Here is a 14,104-nt window from a genome sequence, read left to right on the forward strand (position 1 = left end):
GGGGCAGCGGCCCCGGTCTCAGGCACCGCGTAGACGTCCGGGGCTCAGCTAAAGGCGGTGTTGACGAAGGGAACTTAAAAGTACGTTTCAGCAACAGATTGAGGTTTAAGGAGTCAGGCTGGTGCGGTTCATCTGTCGCACGTGCTGGAGGTGTTGAGCTGAGGTGTAGAGTCACGGCATTGTGTGGGAGTGGGGTGTTCGGTGGCGTTGATGTGGGGTGAGATTGTTTCCTGCAGTGTATGTGGTCAGGGAGCTCCGTTTTGCTCTTATTGTTATTTTAGAAATAAGTCAGAGAGTCATAGAATGGGTTGGGTTGGAAGGGACCTTAAAGATCATTTAGTTCCCAGCCCCTGCCATGGGCGGAGACACTGCCCACTAGACCAGGTTGCTCAAAGCCACCTCTAACCTGGCCTTGAACAGTGTCAGGGATGGGGCATCCACAACTTCCCGGGGCAACCTGTTCCAGTGCCTCACTACCCTCACAGTAAAGAACTTCCTAATGTTGAATCTAAATCTGCCCTTTTACAGCTTAAAGCCATTCCCCCTTTTCCTGTCACTACATGCCCTTGTAAAAATCCCCTCTCCAGATTTCTCATAGGCCCTCAAGCTGCAAAGGCTGCTAATGCCAGTTAGTTTGCTATAATTGTATTTACATTTGCTGTTTGAAAATTTTTAGTTCTGTGCACATAAACACTAGTGTCTCATTTCCTGTAGAAGATAACGGCCGTGCCTTGGCCAAAGTGATGTTTGGAGATAAAGGCTTCCCGTCTTCCCCCAACTTATCACCCACCCTTGTTCAGAGACTTGCTTGTAGTATGTTTTCTAAACTTTAAAGCAGCAGCTTATTAAACAGGTGGTGTTCTGATTTGTCTTACTGAAATTAACATACAGTATTTGAAAGGGGCTTTACATATTTGTAAGAACCTTTTTTCTTTTTCATTCAGGTTGTCTAAATAAGGCAAAATCTGTTACTTAATATGAAGAAAAGCAGAGGTCGGACAGGCCGAAAGAGAAGAAGAAAACACTTGCAGAGTCTGGGTGGAGGTACTGTCTCTGGAAGTACTGCTAAATAATAAAATAACCAATTGTTTGTCAAGATGTCATTTTATGGTATATATTTGTTAAACATTTGTGCTTTGAAAATAACATGCATAAATGTTAGCTTTTTGTATGCCAATGTTCTAACATTATTTTACAATCCCAAGAGGAGCATGGAGAGTATTGTGAACTCTCTTTCTGGCAAATGGCAAGTACTACATTATTCTTAAATTCCTTGACCCTTAAATATGTTGAATAACTCCTGCAGTTCTAGGAACTTCCAGTGCCCAAAGGCGCAGAACTTAGTAAGCTAGTTTGAGAGAAGCCTTTCTTGCCATTCTATTATCATAGAGTCATAGAACGGTTTGGGTTGGAATGGACCTTAAAGGTCATCTGGTTCCAGCCCCCCTGCCATGGGCAGAGACACGTTCCACTAGAGCAGGTTGCTCAAAACTCCATCCAACTTGGCCCTGAACACTGACAGGGGTGGGCCATCCATTACGATATGCTAAAATGTTTTTCTGACTATACAGTAAAATTTTTCAATTTATTTTCTAAGTGAGTGTTATTTAATAGCATGAATCTCTTCTTTTTTTATTTTCAGTCAACTGCAGTCACAAGCTGGAATACATTAAACTTAAGAAGTGGCTAAAAGACAGAGGATTTGAAGACAGTAATTTAAAGCCAGCAGAGTTCTGGGGTAATGTTTTAATTATTTATTGGTGGTACAAATTTCTGATTCTTCTAAGAATCTTAGATTTCTGCTTTCATTTTGAATCATGCACCTGGCTGGCATAAGTAAAAATGCCAGTTACCCTCAGTCTTTTGAGGACTTCTGCCAGATGCATGTGAATGTCATTTAGCATAAACAAGTAGATATGGAGGCCTGAAGTAGTGTAAAATGTTTCTTGTAGAAACACGATGTTGTAAAACTCTTGTGTGAGAATACTCTGGTATGCTGCAAAACATGTGCACTTACTCTGAATTCATTTTAGAAGTCAAGATTTTTCAGTGCTAGTAGCACAGTTTCAAAGAAGAAGTAATATCTCTAAGCATTTCCAGTATCAGAATCTAACCCTGTTATCATGTCTTCATCTTTTTTTTTCCCCCATGCAAGCTCAGCAGATCTGGTGATACACATAAGTAAATTATGTTAGAGCTGGGGTGTACTTAGTACTATTTACAGTGGAGGTATATACTTGTGTTTTTAATCTTTAAGTAGATTATATTTTAAAAAGTTTTGAAATCTTAGAGAGTAGAGATAATAGGGTGAATCAAAGAAAAATATTGTGAATAGAAATTGTAAGGTTTAGTTAAAACTCTGAAACCAACAACAGCAGCCAGTGATGAAAGATGTGTTTAAAGAAAAAAATGGGAAAAAGAAGTTGAGTAGTTGCTAGAACTGGACAGCAAGTATTGCAAGGGAGGGGCATTCACAGGCTGCTATAAGGTGAAAAGAGAACAAAGAAATGTATCTGGAACAACCCATCTTTTATGATTTTTATGAGGTAATGTATGCTTTTTTAGAGCTTTTCCTTGCTGAACTGTTTATTTATTGCAGGTTGTCATAGTCTCCTGTATTTTACAAATATACACGTATTTAAGCAATTCGCTTTGTTCCTGCTTCAGGTACAGGAAGAGGACTGATGACAACAAAAGCTCTTCAGGTTAGTAATGTTGATTCTAATGAAAGAGCTCCTCAGGTTCTTTAGAGATGTAATGACTTCTGCAACAAGTAAAGCTCAAAACTCCAGGCAAGGTCTTCACAGTCCCTATTGTCAGTGTAAGTTCTGGCCTAATGTCAGAATTTGCAGTGTTGGCATATCTGTAGGATGATGTCCTATGTACCATGAGGGCTTGCTGGATGAAAACACTACTGTACTCATTTACAGAGATTTAGTGTGTAGTCTAATATTTCAGTTTAAGGCAATCAGTGGCTAACTGAAACCAGAAGGAGCTGGTGCCTTCCCTCTTGTATGCCTTCTCCATCAGCCCTGGCTCCCACAGCTTCCTTTGCACTTGCTGTAGCAGTCTTCCCCACTCGTATAGCAGGTTGCAAGCTAGACAGAAAACTTTTAAAAATAATTGTTAGCTTTGCTCCTTCAAATCTCCCATCTTGGTTTGTGCTGGTACAAAGGGAGGAATGGCGTATCAGGGAGGGGGATGGAGGAAAGGGAGGGGTCTTTAAGCAGCATTTATCTTTAGATTATCTTAGCCATAATGTAAGTCCACAGCTTTAACCTCACTTTGATGGTGTCTTCTTTGTTAGTAGACCACCTAACAGAAACATAATTGCTCAAACATTCCCAGCAGAAAAGGGGAATGATAGGAAAAATACTTTGCCCTTTAGATACTGGCACAGAAAGACCAAACTCTTGACTGAAAAGTGCCTCTCAGAAAATAGGCTTGTTGGAGAAGTTTTCTAACTGGTATGGGGATAGCATATCAAATAATGGGGAATCAGACCAGAACCTTTTGCACGTTAGAGAGTATAGCAAGAAGTAGGAAGGAGATACGTATAGAGGACAGTGAGTATTCTCATGCTGGCTCAGGGTTAGAGTCAGCAGTTGAAGCCAAAGGCTCAGCTTATCCACAGTGCTGGTCTGCTGTAAGTGAAATGAGAGCCGGACTCAACTGGGCTTGAGCAAGATAGGGAAACTCAGGAGAGGAACTGGGAGAGAGGAGAGTGTTAACTTGATTCATACCCTCTCCCTGCAGACATGGACATACATGACTCAAGCCAGGCTTGAAAGCTAATTTACACACGGACACAACAGCTTGGCAAACAAGGTCAGGATAGACATGGTAGAAGTACAGCTGTTCGTGAGATCTACTTTAGAATGTATCTCAGTACAAAGAAAGTGAGTAGCCAGACACCAAACCTTTTGTGAACAGCTAACTTTCTGTTGGTGACAGTTCCTGCCAGTGCCTGCTGACTGCAGTCATCGTCCTTCACTGAACTGTGACTATCTTAAAACCATACTAGTTTCTGTCAAGTTCAACATCACGTTTCTTTGCCTCCTGACATCAGTGTTCTCTAGGGAGTGTCTCTCTTGTGAAATCGTGTAGTAGATGAGTCATGTACAGTCGACCTTTACTATTCTTTGTATGTTGTTTTTTTTTTCTCTCCCTCAAAGGCAGGGGATCTGATTATCTCATTGCCTGAGAAATGCTTACTCACGACGGGCACAGTCCTTTGTAGCTGCTTGGGAGAATACATTATGAAGTAAGTAAAAGGTGACACTTCATGGATAAGCTGGTTTTTACTGTTGGTTGCTCATTAATCATCTTAAGTGGTGGTAGGGCTTTAAACTGCATACTCAAACTTGTATGACTATTGTGCATGTGGAATGCTCAGATAAGTTAGGTTTGGACACAAAGCATCCCCTTTTAGTTAGGCAGAGTTGGAGTGATGGTAGAGGCTTGAACTTGACCTGCCTTTAGTGCCAGCTTGGACCTAAATGTCAGTTATGAATGGTTCCTTAGGAATTTGCAAACATGCTTCAATAGGACAAGTAGGATAAAATAGGGTTGCAAAGCAGTTATACAAGCACAGGCTTTTAGAAAATTTGGAACAAAGACCTGTACTGGACATTGGGTACTTACGTGTCCTAAAAAAACCTACCACCCCCCAAAAAGACCCCAACAGGTGACCCTGAAGTTGTTACTAAAACTCAGCTTTTATAGACCCTTTGAAATCATCAAAAAGATTTAGAGATGAACTACAAAGAATTTTAAAATAGAAGCTATTTATAACATTTAAAAGTACTAGGAGAGACATAAAATACTGCTGCGTCCATTTCCTATCTCACCCCTTTGTATCTGCTGTGTTGGTATTTTTATTCTGTTTTCTAATAGGTGGAAGCCTCCTGTATCTCCTTTGATAGCACTGTGCACATTTTTAATAGCAGAGAAACATGCTGGTGAAAAATCTCTATGGAAGCCATATCTTGATGTTTTACCGAAGACATATACTTGCCCTGTTTGTTTGGAGCATGATGTAGTATGCCTTCTCCCTGAACCTTTAAGAAAGAAGGCTCAGGAGCAGAGAACGATGGTCCATGAGTTGTATGTGTCTTCCAAGGCTTTCTTCTCTTCCCTGCAGCCTTTGTTTGCTGAGAACACAGAAACTATTTTTAACTACAGTGCTCTGGAGTGGGCTTGGTGCACTATTAATACCAGGACAATCTACATGAAACATTCACAGAGGGAATGTTTTTCTCTTGAGCCAGATGTTTATGCATTGGCACCGTATTTAGATTTGCTAAACCACAGTCCAAATGTTCAGGTAAGAAACTTAAAACAGATCACTTAATTTCTTTATTTGTAAATGCACTATCTCAGTACAGTATGAATTTAAGTGATGGATTAGGAGAGTCTGGATGTCAGTGAGGGATCTCATAGTGGGAAAAATGTCTCCTGGGGGCATGTGCAGGGCGAGTACTCATGGTTATAGTATATACCTTGGAGCTTGTTTTTCAGCCCAAAGTAGTTGAATAAAGATAATTCAAATGTTTCAGTTTATGCGGCAAAGCAAAGTTAAAGGGAGAGCCCACAATGGCTGGGTGAGATTTGCATCCAGGGTAGCTATTGGGAAGAGCCACTGGTGAATATAAGCCTACTCTGCTCTCCCAAAAAGCTCTGCTCTTGAGGCAAATGTGAAGGCATATGGTCCCTGTGTTACTTCACCTCTGGCTGAAGCCTTTGGGCAGCCTTAGGAAAGTGTATAGAGTAGTCCTACCTCATGTCAGGGACTGTGTGCCAACACAGAGTTGGGACAGCACGGAAGTGGTCAACTCTGCATGAAGCCATCTTTATTTGTGGATTTGGGACCTCTGTAATAAGTCTAGAGTTGGTGAGACACCCTGTTCATTAAGGTTTTGATGTATGTTCTTTGTACTAATGGGTTGCCTTTTCAGACATATGTAACACTATCAGTTTTCTTCCAGTTAGAGAAGTGTTCAGTACTGTTGGGTTTTAATATTCAAGGTCTGATTCCCTTTTCACCCTGTCCTCCTGCCAAGAGTAAAACCTTTTATTTTTAACTTTGTGAAGGTAAAGGCTGCATTTAATGAGCAGACAAGAAGCTATGAAATTCGGACAAATTCACAATGCAAAAGATACGAAGAAGTATTTATCTGCTATGGGCCTCATGATAATCAGCGACTGCTATTAGAATATGGATTTGTTGCCATGGATAACCCTCACAGCAGTGTTTATGTCTCATCAGGTTGGATTTATAGATTGTCTTGAAATTGAAAGGCACAATAGTAGAGAACAGAGCATCTGAGGATATTAATGCTATTTTTTAATATATTTTTTTTTTTTAGTACCATGAAAATATTTGTATTTCCAAGAAGTGGGATAGGGTTTGGTACCACTTTTAAATGCATAGAATTGGAGTTTTAAAATTGAAAGTGTTCTTTGGTAACTTTTCGTTTTGTAAAATTGCAATTCTTAGCAGCATATATGTAGAGATTCCAAATGGGTGTATTAATATTGTACCATCAACTTGAGGATTGAAGTCCTGATCCTCACAAACTAAAGTTACTGACGGTGGTTTGTAACTTCACTTTCAGTCAGGATTTCCATTATAAGGATACAATCCTGGAGCCTGCTGATGGCTTTTGAGAAGTAGATAAATTTTTGATTATGTTAAAGTTCACCAACATTGTAGCAGGATTTAATCTTTGCCCTGTAGCTTCTTGAAATATATGATTGAAATGACATTTCAGAGCTGAGGATTCTGATTTTCTTCTACATACCATTTGTTTAAATATCTAAAATGTGCTTTTATGCAGATACTCTCCTCAAATATTTTCCACCACTGGACAAACAAAGAAATGCAAAACTTTCCATTCTGAGGGATCATGGTTTCTTAGAGTAGGTATCTGCAGGTTTTTGTTTCCCTTTGAGATTTCTTTTCATTTTTTCTGGGAGTCAAATTTTTCTTCTAGTATCAGAATTCAACATAAAATAATGGGGGGTGTTGTTGTGTTTTTTTTGTTGTTGTTTTTTGTTTTTTTTTTTTTTTTTTAAACAAACTGATTTGCTTGCTAGTTGTGAGAGAATGTAGAAGTGGTAAACACAATATCAAAGCTTGAAATAGGTCACAGGCTGTATCTTGAAACCTATCTGTGGATAACAGCAGAGTAAAGGGAGTCAAAGAGTCCTCTAGTTCCAAAGAACATATCTTTTCTTCCTCACGTGTGTCAGGAAGAAAGCTATCATGCTGTCAAAGATCACCTATACTTTCTGCATCTAATTGCTTTTAACTTTCTAGAAACCTGACCTTTGGATGGGATGGACCATCTTGGAGACTCCTTACTGCCCTCAAGTTGTTAAGTCTTGGAGCAAATGAATTGTAAGTTTCAGTACTCTGAATATTTAGACAATTTGCATGTGCCATTTTCCTTTATTTGCATTTTGTTGGCTGTGTGTGGGATGCTGTGACAATTGTTTTGTATCTCCCATGTCTATCTCATTGACTCCAAGTGAGGAGTGAAAAAAAGAAAGGAAGAGAACACCATATAATGTAAAGTCATTGTCTATTTGCTGCTTTGGTCTTTTGCTTTCTACAAGCACCCCACTGTTTTCTCTTTCTATATTGAGAACCAGATACTACTTTAAGGTTCAGACTCCAGGCCTTTTTTTCCGTTGGTTTGATGGGACTTTAAATGCTATTGACCTTGCTTGATTTCTTTAAAGCATGTGTTCCACAGACTGCTTCTTAAATTCTAAGGCCAAGTAAGTTGCTGAAGTTTATTTCCAGTGACTGTCAGTGCACGTTTGATCATTTGTTCCCAATGGCAAATCTGCCTCAAAAATGTTTACCTGGGATTTGCTTGTAATCATAAATAAAAACAAACATTTTCTCTTGTCCAAAGCTGTTTATGCTTTGAAGATTCACTGCTGAGTGGAATAAGTTGATTATAAGAACTAAAAATAACGGTTACAAGCCCAGGTGATGTGAAGTTTAGCAGAAGCCATGCTAATAAGTTCTGGGTGACTAGCTTTTTGTCCTCCCTAGCACTGCTGAAGTTGGTGGCAGCATGGCAGAGCAGTGAAGACCAGAAGCCACTGGCCTAATCTCAGGCTGTGGCTTTAGCTGAAAGGGCAGGGGTGGAGGACTGGCACCACTGCTCCAGATAATTAACTCTCTCTTCCCTTTTATGTGCTTCATCAGTCTCATAGCTGAATGCTGTGTGCCTTTTTCATGTATGCTAACCTTACTTGCCTTATGCCAGTGATGTTATTCTTACATTAACCATATGTTTATCATTCAGCTGGGGAATACAGCAAATGATTATGTGTTGTTCTAACATTTTGCTTCTAGTACTTGTTGGAGGAGAACGCTGCTCGGTGATGTAATTTCAGCCAGAAATGAACAGCAGACTTTGAATGTAACAGCAAAAATATGCCATTTTTTAATAGAGGAGACACAGCATGTCCTTTTCCAGGTAATTTGACTGGAAGAAGGAGGTATCCCAGACTCCTTTCTTTCCTAACATAAATGTACAGTTGTGTGATTTTTCTGGGGTGAGAATAGAATGACAGAGGGAATTGACCTCACTGAGGTGGTGTAGGATTTGTTTCCAGGGTGACTGACAGCACTGAACTGCTGAGCAGAATTTGTGGCTGCAGCAAAGAAAGGAACTGTGTTAGAAAGCCCTATGAACAAGTGAAAAGTATTTCACTTTTCTCTGTCTACATTGTCATTTGGTTTGTTGAGGTTACCTCTTAAAAGAAAATGCAGACTTGTATGAGGTGGGTACATGTCACAGACATGCAACAAGTGCCTTGCTGCGGAAGGTGAAGTGTGTGTTCATTAAAGCCAAATGAACTACTTCTGTGAGAGAAGTCTGTACTCTTAGAAGAACAGTCTCTCCTTCCTTTCTGAATTATGGCAATGAAATGTGTACTTAATGTTAAGTTGGATAGCTATCATGGAAAAGGGTTATTAAACCCACACTTTTGTAAAGGAAACATGTCTATGCACAGAATATGAGGTGAGCGTGGTCTTGAGCAACGTCTTGAGGATAGTATGGACTTAAGAGCATGGTATCAGATAAACATTTCCCTTCCCTTCCTCTCCTTGTTTACACACCCCACCCTTCTTTCTTTTCTTTTTTTTTCTTTTTTTTTTTTTACAGTTTCTCTTACAGAAGATTTAAAAAAATACTGTTTTGACATAGTTCATGAAATCATTAACGTGGATAAGCTTTCCACAAATATTATATTCATGTCCAGTATTAAATAATCTAAATTTTTAGTAATTTCATCTCATTTGTATAAACTTCAGATTTCCCAGTTGAAAAGAAACAAAGAAAACCTTAAAACCCACCTGGCTTTGGTAGAAGCACTGCGCTTGGAAGACCTGAAGATACTACAAAAATCAGCGGAGATTCTTTGTAACTTGAGTGTGACAACAACTTGACCCATCTGGACCTCTGGCTGATTGGAGCTCGTTTGCCATGGATGTGCCTTGCTGAACTGTTTTAGCGGATCTGAACAGCAAAAAATAATGTAAAAATCATCAGAATATGCTTAGTTTTGATTACAGGGTCACACAGGACCCAGTCTTTTGTTCTTTGCTGACCTTCTTAAGTAATACAAAAAGTTAGCCCATATGGTAGGGGAGAGCACAGGTGGCTTTCATCATATCTCACTGAAAGTATGGCTGCTGTGAGCAAAACAGCTTCTGTGGTAATTTGAGCAGCCCTAGGACTGTGGGCTCCAGCAGTCCTAGACTTTACAGCTGCCTGTGTGGCTAAAGCATGGATCACAGGGTCAAGCAGATACTCCTCAGCATGTATTTGAGCTCTGGCACTTGACAGAGAGGAAGAGGACAAAGCCATTTATATTTGTCCTGTATCAATTCTTTACCTTTCCCCTGTGTGAATGTCTTTCTTTTACTCTCAAAGCACCATTCAGACTCACTGGTTCGTGTTCTGGCTCCTCCTGCTGGGAGTGAGAACTGAAAGGATGTATCATTTTGAACTGTTTCTTGTTTGGAAGACCACCCAGGCAATTAATTCCCTTTCCACTCAGTTCTGATGATCACATTGAGAAATGTTCCTGTCCTGTCTATAAGGGCATAGTCTAATGAACTGCCTTTCAGAATTAGTTCTACTTAAGTAGGGAGCTTGAGCTCCCTATGTTGTTCAGAGAAGAGAGACTTCTTCAAAGGGCATTTGAGGGCAGGACCCTTATTTAAGCTGTACAAACTTACTTTATAATTGTGATTGTGTTGTGATTATTTTCCATTTTGTGGGGAATCACATTTCATAGAAGTTTTCATTACTGTTTTTAGCATTTGTTAAGAACTGTATTTTTAAGTTTATTTTTGTAAATATATTGCTTCATTTTCTACAAGACCTCTATTTTTGAAATAAATGAAATTGTATACAACAGTAAAGGCATTCTAGATAATGATACAACTTAAGGAAAAATGCAGCAAGTGAAAACTCTTAAGTATTCAGGCTTACATGCACTTTCAGACTTTCTTTGGTATCTTGTGGACAAGAATGTTATTGGGTAAACTTGCTTGGATTTGAGGATTCCATGTTTTTTTTCTGTCTCTGTATTTGGGACAGGAAATGCTTTGATACTTGGAGCTCTGAGAAAGGCCCTTCCTTACCTACAAGGGTATGTTGGTTTAGCTTCAAAATTCTGCGGGAACTGAGAAGTGTAGCTGTTTGCTGTTTACTCAGTTTCCAACCCCCAAAGTTCTTGGTTTTGAGGTGCCATCTTCATAACATCTTCCTAGAATTAGGAAGGTCTGAAAATAAGCTTTTTTCCTGCCTTGTTTACCCTAATACACTGTCAGGCTTTTTTGTACTTTTCATATGGAGATGCTGACAGTGTGTTGTTACTTTACATTTCAGAGCAGAGGGCAGGGTGAATGAGTTGGGAGAGGAACTGAAGTGCTTTCTGGAGCTAGAAGCACATTTATTACATCCTTTGGGCCAACTTACTTTCATATTTGCCTAAACTATGGTTTTAATCCCTGCAAGTCACTTAGTACTGTATTTTATAGTCTTGTCAGCCCCATTCTGAAGTATCTCCTGGGATGAGATGCTTCTCTGGATTTGGGGATGCAGTCTTTACTAATCCCACCAAGGGCGATTCCCATCAGCTTCATGAGGGTCCTTCTGTACCACTGAACCTGTCTATAGCAGAGATAAGCAGGGCTGAGACTTGCCCATTCATTTTGATTAGATCTGCAAAAAGGTCTACGGAAGTCATGGGTGACATGAAGAGGGTGGATGGTGACTGAGCATTCACAGTGCAAGAATTAAGGGTTTTCAAAGGAAGCTTGAAGAACTCAGGTTCAAAACTACCAGAATGTGGTAACGAATCCATTGATGTTAATAAGGGGGTATGGATACCAAAGTTGACATGGGTACAGAGCATGTAATACCGAGGAGATGGAGCTGTTGGCAGTTACAGGCCAGCCAAAAAACTTCGGTCTTATGTAGTTCCCTGATCTCAAAATAGTTCAAGGTTGGGAGGATATTGATGGCAAGTCTTGTACGTACTTGACCTGTGCTTGTTCTTTAAAGGTCTTGGTGGACACTGTGGGAAACAGGGCACTGAGCTAGTGGGATGCTTTTTTGAACGTGTCCTGTAGTTCTGATGATTACAGTTGAACTGCTTGACCTCTCGCTTTCTTTTAATAAGAACTTCATTCTGTAAGAACAGGTGTGTTTCACATTTAGTAATTTTATAATGAGATGGTACCAGAGTTAAAGAAGATAAGGATATTTGGATGTTGGATTTTTTGTTTGGGTTTGGTTTTTTTTTCTTTATATTCTCGAGATGACTATTTTAAGAAAAACTTACGTACATTGTGTCTTGCAAGATGGATACTAGTTTATTTGCTTCAGTACAGCATTATAAACTACACATTTATACCAGGTGTTTTGAATACGGGCTCCACTTGTGTAACTCCTACACATGCTCCAGAGAGTGTAGGAAGGGCACCTGGCAGTGCAGGAGAGCAGGCAGTATGACCTACTTGTCTTTCTCTTCCATGTATGCACAGCAGTAAGCCCCTAGCTTTACCTTAAGCAATGTAGCAAGTGTTCTGAATAGACCCATGTGTATTTAATGTCAAAGGCAAAATCCTGCCTGAATAAACTATGGAACTGGAACTAGTGCTTTTGTAACACACATCAATAACAATGGAGTTTTAACAGGAATAAACCAGAGTAACGGGACATGATTCAGGGTGTGTGTGTATATATATATATATGCCTAGTCAGCAAAAGCTTAAATTCTTTTTTGAATCAAACCTAAACTATGTGCAAGACAGGGCATCCTAAACCAGACTAAGAGCTAGGGTGCCTGAGGAGGTAACTGCACTGGGAGTGCTCTCCACCTGTCTTACAGAACACTAAATCAAGTTTTCAAAGAGTGAAGATGCTTCCTCTCAGCCTCTAATTTAACTAGGGCCCCTTTGAGCTGCAAACATCTTAATTGCTTAGTTTTAGTGGTGTGCTGTTAACATTTGACTCTGGCTCTCTGTTAGTCTAAGAAGGGATTTAGCTGTGATCTCAGTGTGGAAAGACACACTTCCCTCTGTATAAATTTCCTTTCAGAGTGTATCTGCAAATCTCAGCAGTAGTAGGAATAAACCCTGGCTTTTTACCATTAACGATACAAACTTGGCATAGATCATCGCAGCGAGCTAGATTCTCTTCCAGCTTATGCAGTGTTACTCAAAAAGAGCTAAAGTAGGAATGTATTCTGTGACTGCAGTGAACACTCTGGGCTTGTGTAGGTGCATGAGAAGTTTTATTTCTTGTGACGAGTGAGGCAGAAATAGCACACCTTGATTTTTATTTTTTTCAGGGTGTGTGTGTTGATTTGATGCAGTCTGAAGTCACTGAAAAATGATAAACGTGAAACCTCATGACAGTATCTTTCCTGTGTCAATTTATGTAAATACAGCACGGATTTTCTTTGATCTTCTAGAGTGAGTGGCTTCTAGTTTACAGTTTTCTTCAGCTGTAGTGTGTGGAGATCATCCATCATTGCTAAGTGTCTTCAGATCTGTCTGTTTCAGGACAAGATAAGGGGGTATCAACTCTCATACCCTGATAATTAAAGCTTTTAGGTACACTATGAAAGCATTCAAAGATGACATTTCCAAAGCAAGGAGCTTTTAAAACTTATGTCTCCCAGGGTGTATAGCCCTTCTACGCCTAGAAGGTAAAGAATACCTTTTGCAAAGTGCCAAGCTTCAGCATAATTTGATGTGTTTGTTTGCACTCAGCACATCTGTGGCTACAGCAATGAAGACAATGAACTCTAAGACAGAAAGAAATCGTCCCAACAGAACTTTATGGATTTCTTTACACCATAAATACAAACTGGGATTGTTGCAAAATTTACAAACTTTCCCTCATTTTGGACTAGCATTTGGAGCTCAACCAAGTGAAATTCATGATGTTTATAATTTCAGTACAAAAGCAGGGAATTCACAGCTTGGTGGCTGAATTCAACTAGAAGAACTTGATTCTATCCCTATCTAACAAAGCTTAAGTAGCATCAGTCTGCTGCAGGTTGGAGGGGAAAGGAAAAAAACCCAAACATTTCCAGTTCATTCCACTGAATATTTTAGTGGATATAATTACAGAATTAAGTTTGAGAGAGTGCTTCAATGAGCTATATTCAGTGGGAAGGCAAAGATACTCAATGAATCCTAAACTAAATTGTGTAAAACTAGTGTAAAACTAATGCAATCTCTGTGTTGTCCACTAGATGATGCAACTGTACTACAGAGAAATAAGAAATTACAGTATATCCACATGCAATTATAATCCTATGTACTGTACTACATTTTTAGTAGTAAAAAGCATTGTCTTCAACAATATACCATGGTTGGTATTAGATAAATAGTTGAAAATGTAGTTTTCTTTCTGCTAGTTTGAAATGAAACTTGAAGCTTTGTAATCTTTCTTTTTTTCAGTTTTATTATATTTTAACTTTATTGGAGTTGCTCCTCTGTCAGGTTGAATCATGTCGTTCTCTGAAACTATCACCTGAGACGTAAGTAATA

General features: G+C 39.4%; 1 protein-coding gene across 1 annotated transcript; it reads left to right on the forward strand.

Moving 5' to 3' along the window:
- The first annotated feature begins 977 nt into the window (after positions 1 to 977).
- On the forward strand, positions 978 to 9,488 carry SETD4 (SET domain containing 4). The gene is made up of 10 exons (XM_010012490.1): positions 978 to 1,044; positions 1,643 to 1,738; positions 2,668 to 2,705; positions 4,176 to 4,264; positions 4,897 to 5,326; positions 6,094 to 6,268; positions 6,840 to 6,921; positions 7,322 to 7,402; positions 8,375 to 8,498; positions 9,341 to 9,488. Exons 1-10 carry the CDS (start codon positions 978 to 980, stop codon positions 9,473 to 9,475), a joined length of 1,317 nt encoding a protein of 438 aa, XP_010010792.1. The 3' UTR covers positions 9,476 to 9,488.
- The last annotated feature ends 4,616 nt before the right edge of the window (positions 9,489 to 14,104 follow it).

This window comes from Nestor notabilis, unplaced genomic scaffold (assembly GCF_000696875.1).
Source record: "Nestor notabilis isolate BGI_N333 unplaced genomic scaffold, ASM69687v1 scaffold5424, whole genome shotgun sequence".
NCBI classification, from domain to species: domain Eukaryota; kingdom Metazoa; phylum Chordata; class Aves; order Psittaciformes; family Psittacidae; genus Nestor; species Nestor notabilis.

Coding starts and splice junctions, on each gene's coding strand:
- SETD4 (XM_010012490.1), top strand. CDS start 978: ATGAAGAAAAGCAGAGGTCGGACAGGCCGAAAGAGAAGAAGAAAACAC. Junction 5,327..6,093: donor ACCACAGTCCAAATGTTCAG/GTAAGAAACTTA, acceptor AACTTTGTGAAG/GTAAAGGCTGCATTTAATGA. Junction 6,922..7,321: donor AGGGATCATGGTTTCTTAGA/GTAGGTATCTGC, acceptor TTAACTTTCTAG/AAACCTGACCTTTGGATGGG.